Source organism: Porcisia hertigi, chromosome 26 (assembly GCF_017918235.1).
Source record: "Porcisia hertigi strain C119 chromosome 26, whole genome shotgun sequence".
Taxonomy (NCBI): Eukaryota; Euglenozoa; class Kinetoplastea; order Trypanosomatida; family Trypanosomatidae; genus Porcisia; species Porcisia hertigi.
Genome location: NC_090585.1, coordinates 759463 through 781579, shown reverse-complemented (window position 1 = coordinate 781579; position 22117 = coordinate 759463). Strand labels below are relative to the sequence as shown.

Below are 22117 nucleotides of genomic sequence, written 5' to 3'. Positions count from 1 at the left end.
TGTATGTGTATGTGTGTGTGTGTGTGTGAGAGAGAGAGAAACAGGGGAAAGAAAAGAAAGAGATTCGTGAGACTAAGACTCTTTGACTGCAGCAGAAGAAACTGAGGTAAAAATCGCAGACGAAACTGAGGCACCAACTCGCACGCCGGCTTGCCATTCTGGAGCACCACAGCTGTGAATGGGAGGGGGTGGGGTGCATTTTGCAGCGCGAAAGGCATTGATGGCAGTGCTTTTTGGCAGCAGACGGAGGAGGACAGAAGAAAGCACACACACACACACACACCTGTCTGCTGCACAGATTCCCTCCCCTCCCCTCCCCCTCCCCCAAAAAAAAAACTGCCCAGACCTTCTTGAACTTTTTGTAAGTGCATTGTGTCGGGGGGGAACAGAGAGAGAGACACACATACACACACACCATCGCATGCCAGGGCAGGAGAGAAGAGATGCGCCGATGAGCACACTAAACAACTGGTCCTCATGGCCTCCGAATTGATCCATATCTCCTCGCAAGAACACAGACACGCAAAACAGCAGGGGAGTTGCGTCTTCACGATTACAGCACAGCGCCCCCACCCTTCAGTCTCTCACCCCACCCCCACCTCGAACAACGCAAAGATGAACGGCACCGAACCGAAAAAGAGGAAGATCACCAGCGACGTGTCTGGAGCCTCACTTTATAATACAGCTCCGTGCTGTGACAGTGAAGCTCGACAGTAGCCCCTCGATCTGCGTGTTGAAGGTGCGAGACAGCGCCAGCGTTGGCTCCGCGGTGAGGGCAGCAGCAGAGGTGGGCGCCGGTCGCGGCCAGCTCCACTCTACTGCTCCGGGCGGATAGGAGGGTCGATGTACGACGGTCCGAGCAACCCCGCTGCGAGTACACAGGGGATGCCTGTGGCCCTCGTCTTTACCCTCCGCCTCATCCGCGAGTTGTTGTGTCGCCAAGCCAGCCTGCTCACCCCGAAACGCGGATGATGGCACTCGTCCGAGCAGCTCCTCTTGCGCGCACCAGGATTGAGCTGAGGTGCGAAAGGGATTGCACAGTGCCGCCGAGGCACACTCGTAGAGGGCGCGGCAGAGCGGCACTATCGCATCTGCTGGAGCATCACCGCCTACAGTCACCAGCAGTGTGTGAATGCCAGTGACAGAGCAAAATCCATAGCTACGCATGCGATAGCTTTCCAGTAGCTTCCCCAAATATCGTGCGTCCGTTGTCGAGGATATAAGCCGCGCCGTGTTCGCTGCCGACGCGTTCACCATGGAGGCTGTGAGTGAAGTATTGACGGTGGCCAACGAAGTGCCGAGCACGGCACTTCTCGTCTCTGCTAAGGATGCCTCACCGCTCTTGGTGGCAACAAGTAATGTCTCAGTGCCGCTCGTCGCAAGTGTCATTGACGGGGACGCCGAAACCTCAGGAAGCAACGGCGCTGACGTATCGTGCATCTCCTCACAGCGGTCCAGAGAAGCGAAGAGAGCAAAATGCAGCTTAATCACGTCCTCTGGTCCGATGTAGAGATGTGCGTGCAGTGGGGCTGCAGGAGAATTCAATACATCCTTGGGCGAAGTGTAAGTGCGGAGAAGAAGCGGTGTGCCCTCAGCATCCACAATCGCGACAGCGGCCACTGCCCACGCCTCCAACGACATCTATACAAATATAGGTATATGTACAGATATATATATATATATATGTGTGTGTGTGTGTTGTTCTTCTGTGCACTGCGGGGACTCCTTGGTTGGCCGTAGTGTCGTTGACTTCACAGGAGATATGATATTGTGAGCGCGGTGCTGCGATAGCGCCGCAAGAGTAAGGGAAACCAAAAGATGAACGACAATGGCTGTGAATGAGGCTTCACTGACTCCACACAAAGCGGACAGTGGCAGAACAGATGAGCACTCCTGTGTGCCCCCACCCTTTTTTTTACTGCTGATGTTTGATGTTCTTCGAAGTGGGTAGAAGCTTATAAGAGATGTTCAGGGTGAAAGGAGGAGGAAAGAGGCAGACGGTGATAGGAGTGTGTGACGCATGCGTTGCCACGAAAATATGTGCGCGCCATGTATCGCCGCAGTGACTCGGGGGCCACACAGGCGCAATGCCAGCGATGTCAGTGGAAAGTATCTACCTGTGCGTGTACGCAAAGTTTGGGCGCAACGGAGAAGCAAGACGGCGCCCTCTCCTCAAAACGCCCGAAATAAACTGGGAGAGCGCTTCAAATGACAATATTGCAAATACATATACTCTCGGGAAAACGAGTTGGGTCAAAGGGAAACGTAACAGGAGCACGTGCCGACGCGCGCCACAACAAACCACCGTGTGCGTATGTATGTTGTGGCCGAGGGACCCCGTACATCGTGGTAGAGGAATCTTAGTGGAAACAAAGCATAAACGCATAATGACCACCCGCTGGGCGGAGCCTCCCTAGGCAATCAGACAAAGGTTTCGTTGAAGATTGTAACTCAATGAAGCTCACATCGCTGCAAAGCTCAGAAAGAACGCAGTATATTTCATGGATCAGTCCATCATTCATGGGGCTCCAACCACTACCACCACCCGCTCACGGGGACGTCAAGCGACTCCTGTACACACACACACACGGACAACGTCTGTGGCCCGGGTGGTGGCCGCTAGAAGAGCACGCAGTGCTCGCAGCCTCATGCACCCTGCGCCCCACACACCCCACACACACACAATAGGCCCCGTTCAGCGTCTTGCAGCCCTTTGACACACAAAACCTCGAATACAGGTGCAGATGCAGAGTGCATCTATTCGAGCGGTAACACGAGCTGCTTCCTCACAGGCGATGCGCACCACACATACACACACAGACACAGACACAGACACACAAGTGCGCCTTGCCCTGTACACAGGCCCCTGCACCCCGCCACCACTTGTAGCCCGAAGCGTGAGGGACGGAGGGGGGAGAGAGGGGGGGGGGGTAAAGACGAGGGCGCCGCTGGCGCACACGCATGACCGTGACGTAGATGACCACGCGCACATACAAACAGAGCCAGCCGCCAATCCACCCGCTGTGCGGAGCCTCCCTAGGCAATCAGACAAAGGTTTCGTTGAAGATTGTAACTCAATGAAGCTCACATCGCTGCAAATCTCAGAAAGAACGCAGTATATTTCATGGATTAGTCCATCATTCATGGGGCTCCAACCACTACCACCACCCGCTCACGGGGACGTCAAGCGACTCCTGTACACACACACACACACACACGGACAACGGCTGTGGCACGGGTGGTGGCCGCTAGAAGAGCACGCAGTGCTCGCAGCCTCATGCACCCTGCGCCCCACACACACACAATAGGCCCCGTTCAGCGTCTTGCAGCCCTTTGACACACAAAACCTCGAATACAGGTGCAGATGCAGAGTGCATCTATTCGAGCGGTAACACGAGCTGCTTCCTCACAGGCGATGCGCACCACACATACACACACACACAGACACAGACACACAAGTGCGCCTTGCCCTGTACACAGGCCCCTGCACCCCGCCACCACTTGTAGCCCGAAGTGTGAGGGACGGAAGGGGAGAGAGGGGGGGGGTAAAGACGAGGGCGCCGCTGGCGCACACGCAAGACCGTGACGTAGATGAACACGCACACATACAAACAGAGCCAGCCGCCAATCCACCCGCTGTGCGGAGCCTCCCTAGGCAATCAGACAAAGGTTTCGTTGAAGATTGTAACTCAATGAAGCTCACATCGCTGCAAAGCTCAGAAAGAACGCAGTATATTTCATGGATCAGTCCATCATTCATGGGGCTCCCACCACCACCACCACCCGCTCACGGGGACGTCAAGCGACTCCTGTACTTGTTCTCGGTCAACGGAGGCACAGTGATCGAGAAGGGGGAGTGTACTGGCCTTGGCTTTAGAAAAGGAGAAGTAACGAAGACATACAAAGATGTACATATATGTATGTGTGTGTGTGTGTGTGTGTTGTTGTGTGTTTGTGAATGTCTTCCAGGTGGTGCTTACGTCCCATAAAAGGAAACTTTTATTCGACCTCGAGACCTGCCTAAACAATGTTCGCGCAGCTGCTGGGGTAAGAGGGGGGGGGGCTGTGAAGGCGACCTCCCCTCCCTTTGCACAAAACAGGGCTATCGCGCTGTGACGCTCTTATCACGTGCCTGCACCGTGCTTGGGAATTGTCGTGCACTCACAGACCAACGCGTCATCGGATTTGTGCTGATGACGCACATGCCTGCCTTTCCAGGAGATGGTGAGGCAAAGAAAAGAGGTGATATCACCCCCCGCCCCTACCCCTACCCCCAAACACACACACACACACACACACACACACACAGCGACGCAACAATGACGTGAAAGCGAGAGGAGCAGAAAGGAAAGAGCGAATTGAGTCGAATGGAAGTGGTGAGCAAGCAGGCGTCGCAAGGCATACACATCAACGCACACATTGTGGATCAACGCGCGCAGGCGTCTTGACGGAGCTAAGCCGCTCCGAAGTGCGGCAAAAACGGGAAGAGAAAGCCGCAGTTTAGGTATGGGTGCGTGTGTGTGTGTGCGTGTGTATGTGTGTATGAGTAGGGGGGGAGGGGGGAAGACGATCTCGTGCACGTACAAAACGGGAGCTCAGAGCAGACACGCATGAGCGCAGTGAAATGTATTCTCTTGCGTGGTGCGGTGGCGGCGGCGGCGGCGGCGCTACCGAAGCATAGCGGCGTACCCCTTTCGCTTTCCTTGTCATTTTCTCCCCTTTTTTTGTTGTTGGAGGGGGGGAGGTGCTGTGGCGCTCCTTAGTAAAAATTGGGGGAAGACCAGCAGAGATTAGTGTTGGGTAGGGTGGTGGGGTGTGGTGGGTGGTGTGATGAGGGTGGCGATGGTGGTGGTGATGGAACGCACGAGAAAGGAGCGGACTGGGCCACACCACCCCTGCGTTCATCGGTGTGTTTGGACCCTGGTACTTACGTGAATACGCGACCAAAGTCGACTTAAATCCTCGCGACACAGACGGACTGACTTACATACACACAGACAGAGCTGCAAGAGGCGAATCACGCAAAAACCTGCCCGAGAGGGCGGGGGGAGGGGGAGGGGAGGGGAGGGGGGTATAGGCACGTACGGGCAGCATGAGAAACACCGTAACGGGCAACCGGAGCGCAACAAAAAGGGCAGAGGCATGCTCCTTGAGCGAATTGTGCAAAAAACAGGGTTCAACGGTGATGCCCCGGTGAATGAAGCTGCCACAACAAGGAGAAACGTTGGGGAAAAGATTGCGTTGTCCCGCGCACCCACATCGGGGAACGGGGTTGCTCCCACTATCCCCCACTCGGCTTCATTCCTCGAGCCAGCACCGGAAACCCCTTCGGTTGCACGCGGGCGTTGTTGATCTCCAGCACATCGCCCATCTTCTGATAATCAAACCGTCGACTCTTCTGGCCGTACGTAGACTGCAGCTCCTCCAGCAGCTTTTTGGCTGCCGCCTCACGATGCCAGCGGTTTGTGAGTCGGTAGGTGTGTGCCATGTCGTCTAGATCACCAGTCGGCATTTGATCCACATATGGCTCCTGGTAGAAGCCCTCCCACTTGAGCTGCTCTTCCGCCTCTGTGTCGCTGTTGAAAGTGACAGCGTGCGAGAGCGGCCGCTCAACGCTGAGGGGATCCACTTTGTCCTCGCTGGAGGACATGTACTCGTCCATGTGCGGCGACGATCGTCGGTAGAGATGGCGCATCGCCTCCGACACAGGATGCATCCCGGGAACGAGCGGGGCGTCATGAAACTGCTGCTGAGCCTGCTCCTTGTTCTCACCTGCGTGGCTGTCATCCGTCAGCTGCATATCGGTGGCGTGCGCCTGCGCTTGGAGCTCCTCCTCCGACAACCGCCGCATCGCACTCGCGCGCAGCAGCGCTTCCTTCTCCTCCTCTTTGGCGCGTTGCTGCACCTCCTCAACATAGCGGACGAGGGCGTCGCCGTCGAAGTTGTGTGGCAGGTGCAGCTGACGCCGACTCCAGTCCACATCCAACTCCGGGCTAAGCAGGAACGTGAAGTCCTGCCAATCCCAGTGCGCCATGGCAGGGCCGATGCGGAAAAGCTCTTTGGCCCACACCAACCGCTGCGCATACGTGCACTCGTTGTTGAGAAAAGCGTCGACGCCACCTGGCTCTACCATGTCGCGAAACTCCTTCAGATGCCACATCGTTGTCTCCAACATCTGTTTCGAGACCCTGTAGAGCTTGCGCTGCAGATCGAGCTTTCCGGACAGCGCCCGTAGCCACTCGCGGAGCTCTTCGGTGGTTCTCATGGACACATCAATGATCACAACGCCGTTGGCGCGCGTGGCGTGACGCAAACCAATCTCGAGCGTCAGGCTGGTGAGCCCATACCCGTGCAGCATCTCTTTGTTGCGGTGCAGCAATCGCAGCACATCCATCGCCTCCTTGTGGGAACAAGATATGAGCACGTCGTCCAACTCGAGTGCAGTGCAAAGCTCCGCAATAAGCTGCTCCACCTCCGTTGCAAACGCCGTCGTGAGTGTGCGGCACTGCGCGATGGCGGTGGCATTCTGGTGAAGGAAGCTGATAAACTGCATGGCGGTGAAGTCCCACGGAACGGTCAGCCCCCCCGTGATGTCAGCGCCAATGGCAAAGTGGTCATCAATGATCAGCGGCATCGAGCTCCACTGATCGTAATGCAGCTCGCCAAGAGAGAGACGCAGGGTGTGCAGTGCTGCAGAGCATTGTAAGGGAGACAGAGTTTTTGAGAAGAGGACCTGGTCGGCGTCCATCAACTCCTCGAGGGTGGGCGTGCTTGTGAGCGTCCACTGCATCGTCATGGCCTCGCTCGCTTCATCCAGCAGGGTCTTGCCACCGCTCTTGGATTTGGCCTGGGCGTTTGCTGGGCGACGGCGCAACGGCTTCGCCTCTCGCCGCGCCGCAGCCGTATCCTCGGCGACAGACATGGACTCTGTGACCGAATCAATGCACTCTGCGCGACGCAGCAAGTCTCGCAAGAATTTGTTCACTGAGCGCTCCACCAGGCCACGGTTCGACTCGCTCGCGATGAAGCCCTGCGGAAGCTCGAATGTAGAGTGAATGAGAACGGTTTGGTTGTCATGGTGCACGGTCGCGGCGCTGCCAAAGCGACTGCCATCCGTTGCCGACCCCGCGGCTTGAAGTGCTCGCTTGGCGAAGGAAGACTCCCTCGGCTGGTCACCACCGCTCTGCTCGCGGCCACTGCCCCCAGTGTCACCTGCACGCACAGGCCTTTCCGTGGTGGCGATATCGGGGCCCGTGCCCTCCACGTCATCGATACGGCGATAGAAGCTGAAGGAGATGGTGGTTGACGGCGGTGGTCGTAAAGTGCCTCCCTTGAAGTCCCGCGCCCACGCAAGCAATTCATTGAGCTGCGCCACGGCGTTCTGGTTCACTGTTTGCTGCTGCACATTGTGGTGAAAGAAGTCAGGGTGCACCTTTAGGAAAAACGCGTTCAGCGCTTTCTTGTACATGGCAGTGGTGGCGGAAGCCTCGAGAAGGGTCAAAAGTGGAAGGGCGAACACACACACAACTCCTCCCACGCCCGCAGACTCATAGGAGGGGGGTGGTGCGAGGGGGGGAGGGGGGGGAGGTCCTCAATAGAAGCCACCCCACGGTAGGAGAGACAAATGACGGAGATTAAGAGGAGGAAAGGAGACAAACAGCGCTCAGCGCAGGCCAGGGTGTGCCTGTGCGTCTGTGTGTGTGATGTGATGTGATGTAGCCACAAACAAAATATGTGTAGCGGTATGTAGACAAGCTTCAGTGCTATGTGTGTGCGAGTACACACGCGTGTAAACGGTGATGGTGGCACACGTACTCTCTCTCACACCTTCGTGATGATGTAAGAGTGACCCCCCGGGATATGCACCAGCTACCAGAACGATGAGAGCACACAGGGTGAAAGAGAAGACCGGAGCGAGGCACAGAGAATGATGGCCACAGACGGAATGGAAAAAAAAGAGACGACAAACCAGATAGTGTACAGCAAACCCCTCTACGCACACACACACACATACACACAAAGAGAGACACTCGAGCTCTACTGAATTTTGACAGGCCACATCTCTTCGCACAAGTGTGTGCATGACCGCGAAAGCAGAGGTGCTCTTGGTATCCCCCAAGCACCACCACAAAGGATGAGAACTCACGGTAGAGAAGGGGGGGGGAACAACATACCGATGCCGCAGCTGTGCCGTGCCATCATGTTTCTTTCTGAATGCACGCAGCGAAAAAAAGCGTTCATTTCATGATGAGAATCAACAGCAACAACAACAACACACGCGCCTCCCAAGGTTTTTTATGAACCCTCCCCCTCCCCCTCTCTCTCTCCCTCAGCTCCAGTGTAGGGGCACGCACACATGCACTTCCCAACTTTCCTTCGAATATGCTTCATGTAGTCGAGTCACACACACACACACACACGTGGAATGAAAAAAAGAAAAATGAAGAGCAACACAATGGAATTCGGCTAAGCATGAATATGTATAATATATATATATATCTTTGATATAGATTATAACGTCTATCGGGCGCGTGTGCACACACACAGACACACACACGCGTAGGAAGAAACCAATAATGGGAGGAGAAGGAAGGGAGGGGGTGTGGGGGCGCGCGAGTTCAACCGCGTACAAAAAGCCCTCGACCTCCATGTTGCCATCGAGGCTCAAAGAGAAGAGGCTTCATCACACAACCACACCATTTGTACATATTTGTCAAAATAACTTTCGCCCACGCACCGCCCCTCCCCTCCCCCCTCACCTCCCCCTCCCCCTCTTGGGTTCAAGAAAAAAAAACACTGGGAATCATGACAACGGCCCGAGAGAGAGAAAAACACAATTGGTGCAGCAACACGAGCCTAACGTGGCGGTCCCTGGTGAGAGGTAGCGGCAGCAGCTGCTGCTGGTGATAACGTCTGCGCGGGTGGCCGTATCTGCATATTTTGCATCGACTTCTTTACAGCCTGCGTGGCGCGTCGGATGCCATTCTTCAATAGGCGAAGGGCCTCCTGCACATGTTTGGAGCTCTTCATCTCAATATCCAACACGAGGGAGGCTTGGCAGAGCTTAAATACGTACTCCTGTGCAGCCTGGTTGACGCTGGTGCTTGCTCGAGATGTGTTGCTAATATTTTCGCCTCCGCCACCGAGCAGCCTCGCCGTCTTCGACGATGACATGGTCAGCAGCGCACCAGCCATCAGCGTCTCCTCAATATCATGCGAAGAGGAGCCCACCTCAGCCGGCTCAAAGGGACGACGGATCGTGATGACGAGGTGCGACGCCTTGGTCTTGGACAACTCTTTCTTGCGCAGAATTCTGGAGATTGGCATCGTCAGCGGGTGATGTCCACCGTCGCCCGCCTCGCTATTCATTACAGACGAATGCAGGGAAGTGGTACTGGAGGCCGCGTTGACCACATCGTCACCTGCCGCGCACTCGAAGCCGCAACCCACCGGATGCACCAACATCTGCGCTCGGCGTGAGCTGCGGCCAAGTTTTCGACTTTTCTCGAACGTCAGCACAAACAAGATCTCCCACTCCAATGACAGCTCCACCTTCTGCGTGCCCCAGTGACCACGACCAATGACAGTCCTTTGTTGGTGCTGCGGATCGAGCGGGACGCTGCCGCGGGCCACACCGTCGTAGGCGACTCTCATTAGACGCTTGTACTTGCCTTCTAGCACGCGCTCATACTCCGATTTGTCTCGAGCCAAGCCGGGGTCGAGACTCAGTCCGCCGGCGCCAGCGGCGGTACTGGGTAGACCTGGATGGAGTTGCGGTGGTCTCGAAGAGCTCTGGCGGTCGTAGTCATCACTTGAGTGATCAGCGCCGACTGCCGGCCGCTGAAGCCGTGCAGCTGGGACATCAACGACAGTACTGCCGTCGGTTTCTTTTGTCGTTGACATCGGCATTCTGACCAGCGAAGGCGACACAACAGATACGGCTAGGGCGCTCGGGTTGGCGCTGGTGTCGCTGTGATTATTCTGCCCACCATCCTCTTCTGACTTCAGAGCGGGCGCCGGCACTGCGTCCTGGTGCTGAGCGGGGTGCAGCGAGAGGCGTAGCACAGGCGAGGCCGACAACGAATTCTCTGGTGCACCTGCGGCGGCCGCCGGTGCTGTCACCCCTGGATGCCCAAGACACAAGCTCAGGGGCTGCGGGGTCGGTGACCTGGAGCCGCTGGACAAGACCGTCAAGGGCGAAACCAGGCCAGTGGTGAAGCCCGCGGCCGAGTAGCCACCGGGCTCCCCCGGCGCGCTGTGATCCAGTCTTTCCTCCACGAGAGAGCCAGACGGCGGACTCGTGGCGAGTGCCTGCGGGTGAAGGACAGAGAAGTGCGTTGGTTTGAAAGACTGAGGGTTAGAGGGTGAGCGCAGGGTTGGGGTTGGCGTCGTGCCGCGCAGCACCACAACGGGCCCCGCCTCGCTCGTCGGCACCTCTGTGACCTCATCGAAAGAGATGCTGCTGGTGTGCGTGATAGCGTGTGGTGGCGTAGGTGGACAGCGCGGACGGGGTGGTGGCCGGCCCTGCATTTTGGTGGTGCGAGCAACCCCACTGCCCACTAGGACCCTGGAAGGCGGCCTTGGCGCACCTGCCATAGTAGACTGCTCTGGTGAACCGGGGGTTGCGTTCGGCCTGTGAGGTGAGGGAGTTCGCGATGCGTGCTCACCAGTGTCAGCAGTGTCGCCATTGCCGCTCAGAGCGCTAATGTCAAGATGCGCGCCGCCACCTGCGTCGCTTGCCTCCGGAAGTGGCCTCCAGCACCTTGGTACACGATCCACAGCCACCGGCGGGGACATGGCGTTCTCCGTCAGCTGATCATCTCTAGCGGCGCTCAGCGGCGTAGACTCCACCAGCACTTGCCAGGAAGAGATCCCTAGCTCGTTCTCCAGAGAAGTCGGGCTACCGTGATAGTAGTGTACAAGCGCGGCAACGCTTCCGTAGCTATTCAGGAGTCGAGCCTGGAGTACCTCGCGCGGCTGCAAAAAAGCCTGCACCTGTGTCACAGTGTCGGCAACAGTCCCGTGCCTGCGAAGCAGCCGCGTTAGTCGTGGGAAGTAGTATTGGTCCACCTCCTCCACACTGAGTGATACCAGGCTGATCCGGCCGTCGGGTTCAACACTGCGACGGACCCCTTGGGCGCTGTGCTGCAAGCGGTCAGCCAAAGTAGCACGGCGCTCATTCGTCTGCACCTGCACCTGCAGCATCGCCGTGGCCACACCGCTGTCGCAGTGAACAGAAACAGAGAGCACAGCGTGCGCAGTATCCTCGTCGGGCGGCTGCAGGAAGGCAAGGAAGTCATCACACAGACACTCTCTGGACTCCTTTGCAAGAGCCGCCAGAGACGACGGGGCAGACAGCGAGATCGGGGTTGTGACGTCCACCGACGTTTCACTCGAGGAGCTGTCGGGGTAGACACCGCTGTGCCGGTGTGCCTGCGTTGCAGTGTGGAGCAGCCTCCACGCGCGGCATACCGCCGTTCCATCCTGGTGAAGGTAAGAGAGTGTGAAGGTCTTGACTCGGCCAACTAAATTGCTGGGAAGACGCTGCACTCGGATCGGCGATCCAATGGCCATGTCCTCCTCGCCCTTTGCTCCCGCCGCCTTTACGTCTATAGGGCCAGCGGGAGCTAGCTCAGGCTGGATTTGCGGTCGCTCCTCAGATTGGTCCTGCTGTGGCTCGGAGAACGAGGTGTCGCCGCTCCCTAGCGAACCCCCATGGCCCCCGCTCCTGCTGCCTCCCCCCTCACCTCTCTGTTCGTCTACAAAATTTCCGGAATGCCCCGCCGCTTGGGGCACATTGTTTCCCGCACAACCATCGTCGACGCACGGCAACTCATTATCGAGATGATGGGTGGGAGCTTCCGTAAGAGAAACAGGGGAAACTCGCTGCTGCTGCTGCTGCTGCTGCTGCATCTGGGAGATGGTCGGTGTTACCGCTGCCGCTGCCACATCGTGCGTTTTCCTCGGGGACGACAGCCCTACGAGCGGGTCGGTGAGCACAACATGCACCGCCAGGGGACCCTGCTGTGGGGCCCCGCCATTCGAATATCCCGGGTCAAATCGCGGTGGGGATGACGTCGCAGCAGCGACCCCGAGTTCGATGCGGTGGGCGTGGCTGAGCTGCTGCTCCGGCGTGGCCACCCTTGTCGAGTCCACCGACGTCTCCCCGCCACCATCCTCCATTCCCACCTCCTCGCGCCAGCTCGCCGCCCACCCTGTGTCGTCTCGGTCGCTCCCAGTGGCCGCGGTGAAAGCGAAGACGCCCGGACGCGGCGTCCGGTGCAAGGATGCCTGTAATCCCTCCTCGTGAGTGGGCTTTGACTCGCTGCCGACTCCGTCGTGAAGATTGACAACCTGAGGGTCCTGCTGCTGCGCCATGACGGGCGGTGAGACAGTAACCCCCAAAGCTTCCCGCGAGACAGTGTTGTGCGGGAGAAATAGAGATGTGCAAAGATCGCTGTCGCCCGCTGCCCTGCCGAGCGAGTTAGGCCACCGGTTTTTGCCCGTCGGTGTCCGGTCCACTCCTTCCTTGCTGCGAACAGAATCAAGCGCATGTGGTAGTGCATCCCTCAATGTGGCTTTGACTGGAATGCCCAACTCCCCCCACAAGGCGGAGTAGAGCTGGTCGAGGCGCACGACACCCTCTGTGTCGCCCATGCCCTCAAGTGCACCAGCAGGAGCCAACGCAGAATCACTAGTAGTGCCACTGTTTGAAAGGCCCTCCGTATCTTTAACGCCGTGGTACTGATGACATGCATGCACCGCATTCACAGAGACTCCGCCATAGGCGATCTCGAGTCTTTCCCGCACGGCCGCGGATGACCGTACGGCTCGATCGATCGCACGCACCGGGTCCCATATATCCTCGGCTGCCCGGTCTTCATCTTCCCCCTCCTCACACCTTACATGCTGATCAAGGAAATGCAGGAGTCGCTGAAAACAGACGCGCTGCTCTGACAGAGGCACGTTCAGCACCGCCTCCAACGCCCGCGCCATGGTCTTCCTTCGCCCGTTCGCCGTTACTTCGAAGCGCATCCAGTGGTTCTCCCCCTTCTGCTGGCTGGGGTCGCCGCCAGCCGCCAGGGTCGCCGAGGGAAGCCCAGGAGTAAGGTAGCGCACTGTCTCCACCACGGTGATGGGACTCTCAACCTCCGTTTGGCCACCGCTGCTGCCTCCCTCGCCGCCGCCGCCGCCACCTCTGATGTCGTCGCCTTTCTCAGAGCAGGCGCCTGATGTAGAGGCTGTCACAGCTTGTCTCAGTGCAACCAGCAAGTCCTCGTTGAGTGCAGCACGAGCCCCTTCGCCCAGGGGATCTGGTGAGGGTCGCAGAAGCGCACCCAATGCCCTACAGAGCAAATGCCCGGCTGGGTGATCATAGGAGAGAACAAAGGTGCGAGCACCCCGCAGCCTGGCACGCCGACCACCTGAGCGCTTTGCACTGAGAGGGCGCGACGCAACCGCGTCCACGGCCACAGGCAACACAGCGTCTGCGTCAGCGTGGCCAACGCCACTCGGTGGACCCGAGTCCAGTGATAGTGCTTCATTGTCCTTGCCCATAGAAAGCGTGCCCACAGGTGCCTCACCACGAACCGAGAGATTGCTCTCACGAGGCGGCGGCATAACCAGTGGTTGGTGTTGCTGCGAATGCACAGGGCCAGCATCAACGCCACTGGTGGTCAAATCTGAGGTGCATTGTGGTACCGCCACCACCGCCATCGAGGAGATCAGCAGCGGTGATGGTGACGAGAGCCTCGAAGAAGCCGCAACGCGGTAGCCGTTGCGTTTGAACATCCACGGGGAGTGGAGCGGCGTTGTGTCGGCCAGCCCGCCGGGGTTCTCACCATCTGTCCTGGCATTGGCAGAACCGATATCGCACCGAGCGTCGAGTGAGACGAGCAAGTCTCGAGGAGGAGACCTCTGCGCACAGTGTTGCGGAGTCGCTCCAGTGATCTGAGTGGCACCATTTTCGAGGGCGGCGCTGTCGCCCCGGTTCGCATTAGACGCTATCAGTGCCGCCGCTGCTCGATAATCGTCCGTAATTGCAGCAGCGGAAAAAGTAGGCGAAAATGCTTTTGGTGACAACCGCCGCTGCGATGAGTGGGACAAGCCCTCCCCGTTGGTGTCACCTCCCTGAACCTTCTGGGCCGATAAAGGCTTAGGCGAAAAGAAGCGGCTGCATGGACACGTGCAGTACACATCGCCCCGCTCATCGCAACCAGCGTAAAATACCTCCAGACTCGCTGCGGGTGATAGGGAAGAGGATGATTGACGCTGGCTGCCAAAACCGCTGCTCCTGGTGGGCCTCGGCGTTGCCGAGCGGGGATTTGCGCTGAAGTACACGGTCAAGGCAGGCACCTTCTTCTCCTCAGATGCGGCATGATGAATTTCCCCTCCACTCCCGCTACCCCGGTGGGCTTGATTAGAGCATGATGCAGACCGTAGCCCAGCGCGCCGCAGCGCTGCCGCCTCTGCCAGGGTGCACAATTGCCGCAGATGCACCCCGTCATCCACCTCATAATCACGCCCACTGCATGCGCTGCCGACTGGGCCACCATTTCCGGCGATTTCCCGGCCGGTGTTCCGCTGCAACGCTAAGGCAGTCATGTTCGCGATCCTCACGGACCTGTCCGTGGTCGATGTACCGAGAAGACGCTCTGGGCCGCTCTGGGCCGTGTTCGCCTCCGCGTCGTCGTCGTCGTCGTCGGCCAGGAGAAAAGCTGAAATCACCCGCATACATCCGCGTACGGAAAGTAAATTGTCCGATAGGTTCAGCACCGTCAAAGAGGCCAGCATACCCGTGCTCGTCCGGCCGCGACACACGCTCATGCATAGACCACGCACGCCAGCATCTGTCAGCCCTGTGTTGCTCAAGTGCAACTCACGCACGTGCAGAAAAGCAGACGGTGCGAGACGGCGCCGCACCACTGCGTTGTAGGCCGCGTGCGCCATCAACTCGCCAAAGATGTCGCCAAGTCGGGTTTGATTGCTCACGGTCGTGCTATCGAGCATCAACTCGAGCTCGCCTCGATTTTCGCAGTTTATGTGAAGTCTATGCTGCCCTCCAGCACTGTGCGAGCGACAGTCCGCGGTGTCCCTTCGATTCGCCTCCATGAAAAGTGCCTGCAGTGCGTCTGGTGGTACCAGCGACGACTCGAACGTATCGGAGAGGTCCACGAGATCGAGCAAGGGGCAACTGAAGAATATGTTGAGCAGCAACTCACGGACTCCCAGAGGCGAGCAAGTCTGGCTTAGTGGAACACCGTGAAACACCAAAGTGGAAAGAGCGCACGATGTGGAAAACCCAGCCACATCGCTGAAGGCAGTCTGCTGGCGCCGCATGAGAGCGCCAGAGCAGATGAGCGGTGTCTTCACCAACCTCAGCCGGCACGCTAACGGCCGTCGTCGGCGCAGAGAGTCTCGGTCATCACTGCCTCTGGCGAGCGCCTCCCCCTCCCAGAAGCTCATCGCCTCCTCTTCAGTCAGGTGAACTGACTCGCGGTATGCGTTGGCGGGCAGCGGGAGCAGCGATGTCACACCGGCGACGTTGTGCGAAAGCACGACTGTGCGCAGGCGATGCGCACGGCTGGCTGCGGCCAGCATGTCGGACAGACCGCGTACCGAAGCGCGGCAATCGCGCAGATCGAGTAGAACAAGCCCGAGAGGAAGATTCAAAAGCAGTTTGCGCGTATCGTCACCGCCCTTGTCCTCGTCGTCTCCAGCACGCACAACACCGGCTGCAGCGGTTGACTGAGGTGACGGCGACGCCGGGGTCGCCATTCCACCACCTCCCTTCACACGCTCAGGTCGACTGCGCTGGTACACCCGGCCGCAAATCTCACGCAATGCAACAGGGAACAGGAGTGGATCCTGTTCGACCGCCTCCAAGTTCAGCTTCGCCACGTACACGGCAAGTGTCTGCATGCCGTAGTCCTTTAGCGGGTTTCCCAGCAGGCGCAGCTCCTCCAATGTAGCCGCCATCCACAACATCATCTTGCCCAGGTGCGTGCAACTGCGTTGAGTAACGGCGTTGCCGCTGAGGTCTAGCACACGCAAGTTCGTGAGTGAGGCTGAGTATACGTCAGAGCCGCGAACACCACCACCACCACCACCACCTTGGTGGCAAATGACAGGCGACGGGCTCCTCTGCGTGGCTCGACTTGCGGTGCGGCGGCCGTCGGCTGCAGCGGAGAGTCCGCAGCTTCCGCGCACGAGCTCCGCCACCCATTCATCCTCCAGCTGCATCTGGACGAGGCGCAGCACCTCCAGTGCGTTCAGCTGCGGTAGAATTTCCTGTGTAAACCACAACCATTGATCGTGCCGCATGTGGTACCGCGTCAGGTCCAAGGTGAAAATGTGGCTGAAGTGCGTGTGGCGGCGCAGGTGAACCTGCAGTCCGACCCAGTCGACGGTGCCCTCCGCGGAAACACAGTTGTATTCATCCGTTAGTGAGCGGAGGGTGGGATGTCCGAGGGAGGTAGACTCAGCCATGTAATTCGTCGGATCGTCCGCCTCAGCCTCCGCATGGCGAACGGGCACATGTGATCTGCTGCAAGCCTCCCTTGGGCTCGCCTCCGCCTGCTCGGCGGCCTCGCCGTAACCTCCACGCATCCCTTGACTCCGCTGCTGCCCTTGCGCCCACCTATCGCTGACGTGGGAGGTTGCAAGCGCAGCACTAGAAGAAGCCCTGCTCATCGAAGAGCTCAAGTGCCTGTGACTCCACTTCTCCGCATCGCGAAGCTCTCGCGCCGTCGTTTCTGAACGGGCGCGGGAGGTCACAGGTCGGGGGGTGCGCCTTGCGCTACCACCAGGAGTGGACCTAATAGAGACGGCGGCGGTGCCGCCTTGGCGTGTCGTAACCCGCAACGACGGCGACTGCGACAGAAAAGAGGTCTCTCTAGCGTGACTGTGGGGATGCAGTGAAGATGATCGCATGGGCGCTGACGAGCCAGGCGGTGAAGCGACAGGGTGTGCCGAAAAGAGATCGGCTTGCGTTGTCCACCCTCCATGTACGTGGCGCCCAGGACTTTCGCCACGATAGCGACTCTCACCGTTACAGTTGAAGGATGCGCTAGTGGGTGAGATAGACGGTATGGAGGCGGCGGTGCAAGAGCCGTAGGACGCACTAGTCGAGGTCCGGTAGCGGATACGAGGAGTGAAGGCCCCAGCAGGGGGGCACCCGAGCTGTTCGTCGACATCACTTCTGCTTTTCCGATGATGCAGTGCGGAGAAGGGTGTACCGACGTGACACCCTTTAGGGGTGGCGGGCTTTAGCAACGATGAGCGTGCGGTGAGAGGAGGCACAGAGCGCCACTCCAACGGCTTGCAGTAGACCTCACTGCATTTGTCATCACCACCACACATGTTGTCCATGCGACCTCCCAGTGGCGTCCTCAGTATTGGCTGCCACAAATGCGAGGACAACAAAGAGCACGGCCGCGAGTGGGGGCTGGTGCCATTAATCGATGCGGAGAGCCACCCAACTGAGGCAGGCGGAGTTGGCTGCGGAGCCGCAAGAATCGGACGTGGCTCCGCCTCCTCCGCTGCTACGCTGGTAGAAAACGTGAGTGCCGGCGTTGTCATTCTAAGGTGGATCTGCGCTTCGGCGTCTTGCCTGTGTCTTGGGGCCGCTTCCTCTGCGCAGTCATCATTTTGCGAGTACGATGGCGAAAGCGTCGGTGTGGGGTCGAGGCTCACGTGAACCTCTGCAGGAATTCGAATATAAAAAAATAAACTCAGCGGTTCTGTGGCAATCAAGCTCACACAGCAGTGACGCGCGCTCCCCCTTCCCCGCTCTTGAGACAGCAAATGAAAAGCAAATGGCAACAAAAAAAAAGAGGCAAGGGAAGGGGAGGGAAGGAATTGAGTACTGAGTATTGAGCAGAGAACCTCAGGCAGCCGGGTGCGTGCTTTGTGGGGAGGGGGGGGGGTTAATGTGTTTTGGTGGAAGTCGAGCGTGTGAAGGGTAGTGCGAGAGAGTGTCACATTCGTGAAGTGCAGCAAGATGACGACATCAAAGAAATATACATGTGTATATGTGTGTATGTATCCATTCAATCCGTGAAAAAAAAAAGAGACAAGAGAAATGAGGAGGCGGAGGGAGGAAGGGTGAGGGGTAAGATAAGAGCGATGGGAGAAGACGCTGGGTCGCTAGTGAAAACAGGCAAGACAGACAGACACACACACACATATGTGATCACCGTGCCTTTAGTCCACTGGAGCGAAGGAGTTTAAAGAAGGTTTATTGCACACACACTTCACCCCCACCCCCCACCCTCTCTCCCCGCCCCTGTTGTTACGCGCCGCGGTGTTACTTGTTGCGGGATTCGCCCTTTGAATCACGCGCTTCGCCTGCTTTCGAGGGCTTGAGTTCCTCTCCCTCCTCTCCTGCCTTGTGGCGGGTGTGATCGGGGGATTCCCCTGTGCTGATCTGTTTTTTCTTCCCATTCGATTTTTTGTTAAACTGGGCCCCACCTCGCTGATGCTACCGGAGTCTCTCGTACCCGCTATCGAGTTGCCGCGATTCTTCCACACAGCCTCTGCGCCACAACAGCATCCATCCATCCATTCCAGTGCTCGGCTGACCTCATCGCGAATGCCGAGAGGCGGCCATCGTCCGATGCACCAAGGCGACGCACTTCAAAAGAGGCTACGAAACAAAACGGGATACGTAAGGGAGGGGGGAGGGAGGAGGAGGAGGAGGAGGAGGAAGAGGAGGGGGGGTGAATACAGAAACCGACAACAATGGCGAGTACACACGAGCAGTAGGCGGTGCTCATGGTTAGCTGTGACGATAATCCCTGGAAAAACACGCGCATACACACATACGCACACACACGATCGATCAGAGTTGCACGAAGCGTGAAAGTTTCGAATTAGAAAGAAGCGAGGAAACTAAACACGAAAAAAAAAGAGGACAAAGTGATGGTGGTGGTGGTGGTAGTGGTGGTGGTGGGTGAGTGAGTGGGTGAGTGAGTGAGTGGGTGTGCGCGCGAAGGAGCCCGTCACAACATGCCTCAACAAGAAAAGGGCACACACGCACGCACACACGCCTGTAACAAAAAGAGGGAGACAACGGCGCAAACAGGACGCACACACGCAGATGACACCACATCCAATAAAAAGGAGAATCCCACACCCGATGGTGCTAAGAGGGGGGCAAAAGAAGAGACCTGTGATGTCAGGGTTCATGACACACACACACACACACACACACACACACACACACACCCCTCTCTCTCCCCGCCTCTGGTGGGCAGCGAGGGCCGGATTATATGCGCTCGGGTCACCCTCAGTCCTAAAGCATGATATACATGGCACAAAAGAGTTCACCGCCCCAAGTCGCTCCGACGCCATGACATCCAAGACATCACCAACACCAGAAGTTGTGCATCCGTCTGGTATCCCTACATGATTGATTTGAGGCCATGCCATCACAAAAAGCTGTTTGACCTTGAAAGGGGGGGGGTAATGGCAACACTGGGAAGGACAGGGAGAAAGAGGAGGGAGAAAGGCGGGGAAGCAGGTGCGTGAAAAGACAACAATCTGCATGCGATCACGACGAGTCAAACAAGGGGTGGTGGGAGAATCAATGAAGAATTGGCGTATGTGCACGAGTAGTGAGTCACCCATGTGTCTTCTTGCCCACCCACCCCACCCACCCGCTCGCCTTGCGCCTCACACACAAACACACACACACCTATCTTTTTTTCCCTGCTGCCTTTCCGTGTGCCTCGCACCGCCCCCTCTTCCCCCTCACCGTCGCCTTTTCATCAATACCACCGCAACCGTTGCCGCAACGCATGCCACGCTCACCACCAGCGGTGCCAACGTGTGCAACGACGAGGCCTCTGGACTGATGACCGGCGAGCCTGCTGATGCAACACTGGTCTTAGCAGAAACAGCTCTAGTCGCAGAAGCCGCTGGTGGAGGAGTGTTGGGTGCATTCTGCTGCGAGACCAGCCTAGGCGCAACGCCATCTGCTTCACTGCCGGCACCCCCACTTGCCGCTACGCCACCGCTTTGCACGAGCACACGAGACACTTCCGGCAGCTCATCCCACGCCACCTCGTCGTCCAAGATGATGGGCTGTGGCATCGCGTCTAGGGCCAACCGCGATGTCTTCAAAAGGAAGCGCGACGGTGCCGACCGGATATTCGAGATTTCAATCTGATAATTTTCTAGGCCTTGAAAGACAGTTGCGAAAGCGTCGTAGAGGGGGTAGAGATCGACGCGCTTCCGCATCGCCTCCACAATCGACATCGTCTCCAGCATCTCAAGTCCCTCACCACGCTTCAGCAGCAGCTCCGTGATGTCTTTCACCACATCGTCTTCATAAATGGCTTCTGAGCGAGAGTTCGGGATCTCCTCTGGACACAGCGCGAGCACCTCCTTGCGATACTCGCGGCAGGCCAGGTAGCAGTAGGGCACGGCGTAACGCTTCCAGGTGGGGCCGTAGCCGATATGAATCTCGTGCGCTGAAGGGATCGCCTGCAACACCAGTGCGAAGTCATAGTGGAACTCCATGAGCTCGCCTGGGGCGACGTCGTGAAAGTGGCGCGGGCGGTAATTCGTCACCAATGGGGCGACGAGAAACTGAGCGATGGCCGTCTCCGGGTGTCCGCTCTTGCCGAAGCGCTGATCTACTTTGATGTGTGGCAATGAGGTCTTGCACTTGGCCCGCAGCGGTGCCATAAAAGGGGACACGCTGTGCAGCAGGGCATTGGCAAAAGCCTCGAAGGCGTTGCGCTGCGACTGTTCGTGGCGCTGCTGTGCTTTTGTGAGCTTCTTCCAGTGGTGTTTGCCCGTACCCGTCTTCGAAGTTCCGACACAACTGGCGCTGTCGTCGTCCATTTCTGCTATGCTGGCGGCGGCGGCGGCGGCGGCAGCGGATGTGCGCGTGCTCGCAACCCCGAGTGTCCCTGGCTTCTTCGCCGCAGCTGGCACACTTTTCACCGCGTTTGCATACGTCAGAGGAATCGGCAAGGTAGCGGCAGCAGGCACTGGACACACAGAGCTCGATCCATTTGGACTAGCATCGTTGACGACCCTTACGGCGTCGTAAGGGTGGCCGGCACTGGCACCACCGCTGTTGGCTGCCGGCCGCCCATCGCCGTTCTGTTCACTCAACTGCCGATCAATCAGCTGTCCAGTCAACTCCATCAGCTTCTTGAATTCTGCATCCCAATCAATGTTCGAGATCGTCTCCTCGAAGGCGGGGTCGCCGCCTGTCATGTAGCTGGGGATGTAAGACGGCAGCTTGTCTGCGGCAGCACCAGAGGGGGGGGCCGAAGCAGCCATCGGCGTTCCCACGGGGGATGGCTTTCCTGCACTCTCCGCTGGAACAGAAGGCGCGACAGGGTCCTCGGGTGGCGCCGTGGCGGGTGGCAATGCCAAATCGGTCATGCCGGGAGCAGTGTTTCCAGTAGGTTTCCACTCCGTGGCGTTTGGGTTGAGATGCGACATTTCGACGGACAAAGCAAAAAAAAAAGAGCGCACACGCACACACACGCAGAGAGGGAGGGAGGGGGAGGGAGGGGGAGAGAGAAACGCACAAATACACGAAAAATACTGCCCTAATCACGCAGCAGAGACAAGCAGGTGAACGTATGTATTCTCGGCGAGTTGTGTACGCGGTGGTGTGTGTGTGTGTGTGTGTGTGTGTGTGTGTGTGTGTGTGTGTGTGTGTGTGTGTGTGTGTGTGTGTGTGTGTGTGTGTGTGTGTGTGTGTGTGTGTGTGTGTGTGTAAGTGTGAGAGAAAGATTACCCCGTGAACGGTGCAATCAAAATTAAAGGGGAGGGGGAGGGGGAGGGGGGGAAGGAGTTGCACCTAAAGACGCGATGGCGAATTACCGCATCCGAATGAGTACACAAGGCAAAGGGAAGGGGGGACAGAGTGTGACAACGTAGTAACATGGCGCTGAAGCGGAGCAGGAGGTGTGCAGGGGTCGTGGAGGAATACAAAGCGGGTCTGATTGGCGATAATCCCCTCCAAGAGAGTAGAACCCGTCAAAAAACAAAAAAAAGAGGGGGCACCGGTAAGATTTTTTGTGTTGCACTCTAGAAAGCGAAACGGCTACAGACTCCTTTCACGATGGAAAAGAGGAGGAGCAGGACGACG

The 22117-nt window shown here is 57.9% G+C and overlaps 3 protein-coding genes across 3 annotated transcripts; all 3 read right to left on the bottom strand.

The window, feature by feature from the left end:
- Positions 1 to 669: 669 nt before the first annotated feature.
- Positions 670 to 1641, bottom strand: JKF63_04242 (uncharacterized protein; the record flags this gene model as incomplete). Its single annotated transcript, XM_067900234.1, has 1 exon — positions 670 to 1641. One exon carries the CDS (start codon positions 1639 to 1641, stop codon positions 670 to 672), a length of 972 nt encoding a protein of 323 aa, XP_067756418.1.
- Positions 1642 to 5281: 3640 nt separating this feature from the next.
- JKF63_04241 (uncharacterized protein) lies at positions 5282 to 7468 on the bottom strand (the record flags this gene model as incomplete). The annotated part of the gene is made up of 1 exon (XM_067900233.1): positions 5282 to 7468. One exon carries the CDS (start codon positions 7466 to 7468, stop codon positions 5282 to 5284), a length of 2187 nt encoding a protein of 728 aa, XP_067756417.1.
- A 1388-nt stretch (positions 7469 to 8856) lies between these two features.
- Positions 8857 to 17370, bottom strand: JKF63_04240 (uncharacterized protein; the record flags this gene model as incomplete). Its single annotated transcript, XM_067900232.1, has 1 exon — positions 8857 to 17370. The coding sequence occupies one exon, from the start codon at positions 17368 to 17370 to the stop codon at positions 8857 to 8859; it is 8514 nt and encodes a 2837-aa protein (XP_067756416.1).
- Positions 17371 to 22117: the final 4747 nt, after the last annotated feature.